Raw genomic sequence first — 2,341 nt, 5'->3', positions numbered from 1 at the left:
AGAAAAAAATGTGTCCTAAAACTGTGAAGTTACACATTTTTTTTGTGTGAAACCGCTCAGTTAACTACTATACAGGTCTCTGGTCTCGCACCATCTTTGTGATGGTGACGCGTTAGCAAATTTCACCTGTTTCTTTCAGAATGAGGCGAAAAGTATTAAAAGAGGTGAAAATCACTACAGGTCTGGGCATGTTGAGAGCTGTACATGTACAAAAAAGGTTGAGTTAGTTGGTTCCGTAAGAGCCAGCATGCGGGACAGGCTTTACAAGGTTTCGGTGAGTAACACGAGTGTAATGTGTAACGTTAATGTCAGCTAGCTAACATTAGCTAACAAGGTACACTCTCGTGTTTTGTTTTAGTTGCTCTTCGAGAACGAGCAAGAGGTACTATTACTGGTATGATAACAACCTGGTACAAAGCACACAGGCATCTTGTTAAAGTAAGTAAGTACAGTAAGTAAATGTATTTTTAGCTATCTGGAGGGAATACATCAGTTATGACAGCACTTACGCGACTCTGGGATTTTTAGTCTTTCTAGTTGCGTATTTTTCATAGTCTTATATTTCAACAGTTTTAAGACAAACTTTGAATTTTTTGACATGGAAATGATTTTTTAAGATTGACAAACAACATATGTGTAATTCATGGCACAATTCAAACGGGATCAAAAGATACGTTTTCTCTCCATTGACTTCAATGTATTATTTTTTCGGAATAAGGTCCCATGATGCGGAAGTAAGTGGGCGTGACTTCGCCACTCTATACAGTAAACACTGCAAATGATAAAAGCGAGGGGAGGAGCCTGGAAAAAGTACCTTGCGATACTTCTGCTTTCTGTCTGATGGTGTGGTCTTTGGTGAATTTGACCCTTTGGTGGGCCTCCACACAGGTGGCACAGAGGTATTCAACGCAGTCCGCACAAAACCCAGCCGCCTCAGTGTTGTCATCACATGTCATACACAGCTACAGGAAGAGGAGGTAAACATCAGAGGCTGATAGATTACAGGTGGTCAGGTATCATGCTGGGTCTTGTTTCGTCAAGCAAGTTCAATTATAATATCATTAAAATGTAAAAGTGGACAAAAGACAAATCAAAGTACCTTATTACTCCTGTTAAGTAACCCAATTGAACCTGTTCAAACGACCTATGCCCTGGTCGTTTGAACAGGTTCAATTGGTTCAACCATGCTTATAATTAAATAATAATATATCCACGACCCTACACACTAGTGACAAGGCTGCCCCCATATGGTAATAAATGTTATCACTAACCTGGACTGTCCTCTCCACTGTGCTGCTGGGAGTCTCAACTGAGTCCCTCACAAACACGTTGTCCATCACATCTACCTCCATACACTCCTGTCTGCACACCGGACAGCGGATCACATTCACTGGAAGCAAATAGAATCACTCAAATTGGAAATGTGCTTTAATGAAAACATGAGTGATGCCACCTGATATGAAGTCGAATGCAATCCATGTGTGTTAAATGTACGAACTTAAACACACTAGTCTTTATAGATCTACAGTGATTCTATTGTTCCTTGCATGCAGTAAAGATTAGGACTATGTGACTATGATCGTGGGTGATTGTTTGTAAACAGTGACTAACGTGGTTTGGTCGCGCTGTCCACCTGGGAGTTTGGCGTCTCTGCCATGGCCAAATTCCTCGAGGGCGATGGGAGACATTTCTTACAAAAAGAGTGCAGACACGGAAGAAGTTTGGGCTCTCGGCTGTGAAAGTTTAAAGTGCAAACGGGGCAAGAGTCCAGGTAATTCTGCCCGGATGCAGCGGACTTTTCCTCCTGCACCTGCTTGCTCTCAGCTTCATTCTCAGCGGTGAAGGCAGCAGCATCCATCGCCTCCTGTTTTCCTGTGCGTACATCCATTTCAGTACGTTCAGCTTTCAAGGGTAGATCTCTCCGTGTGTAAAATATTATCCCACACAGGTGAGCAGACCAGTCAATTTCCTCATATAGTTCGCGAAAAAGCACACCTTCATTCCCCCTATACTCTCAGCCAGCTCATGTTTTTGTAGGATGCTAACATGTTATCTTCACGTAAAAGCGACAATATATCGACTGGAGCACAGACCTGTGGAATAAAAATGGAAAGCCTCCGTGGGGTCTCGTGCCGCAGATGTTGATAGAGGAGCTCTTTCAATCCACCGCACGTGCTCGTTGCTGCATGAGAGGGTGGGGTCAAATAGCGCGCGTGCTGATAAGAGAGAAACAAGCTGAGTGAGGATATTTAAACACTGAGACTCATTGTTTCATGTTTTCAAGTTAGTAATAATCCTTGTAGCAGCAGTAGTCGTAATCAATGTCATAACATTGAATGAC

The 2,341-nt window shown here is 42.6% G+C and overlaps 1 protein-coding gene across 1 annotated transcript; it reads right to left on the bottom strand.

The window, feature by feature from the left end:
- Positions 1-814: 814 nt before the first annotated feature.
- LOC104941028 (transcription intermediary factor 1-alpha-like) lies at positions 815-2,042 on the bottom strand (the record flags this gene model as incomplete). Its single annotated transcript, XM_010766063.1, has 3 exons — positions 1,612-2,042; positions 1,272-1,390; positions 815-962 (listed from the first exon to the last, which is right to left on the bottom strand). Coding segments are annotated over exons 1-3 (544 nt in total), but the record flags the coding sequence as incomplete, so codon positions are not given.
- Between the last annotated feature and the right edge of the window lie 299 nt (positions 2,043-2,341).

This window comes from Notothenia coriiceps, unplaced genomic scaffold, assembly GCF_000735185.1.
Source record: "Notothenia coriiceps isolate Sejong01 unplaced genomic scaffold, NC01 NC01_scaffold00002983, whole genome shotgun sequence".
NCBI lineage: Eukaryota > Metazoa > Chordata > Actinopteri > Perciformes > Nototheniidae > Notothenia > Notothenia coriiceps.
Note: the sequence above shows the minus strand (reverse complement) of the source record. Positions and strands in the feature narration are given on the sequence as shown.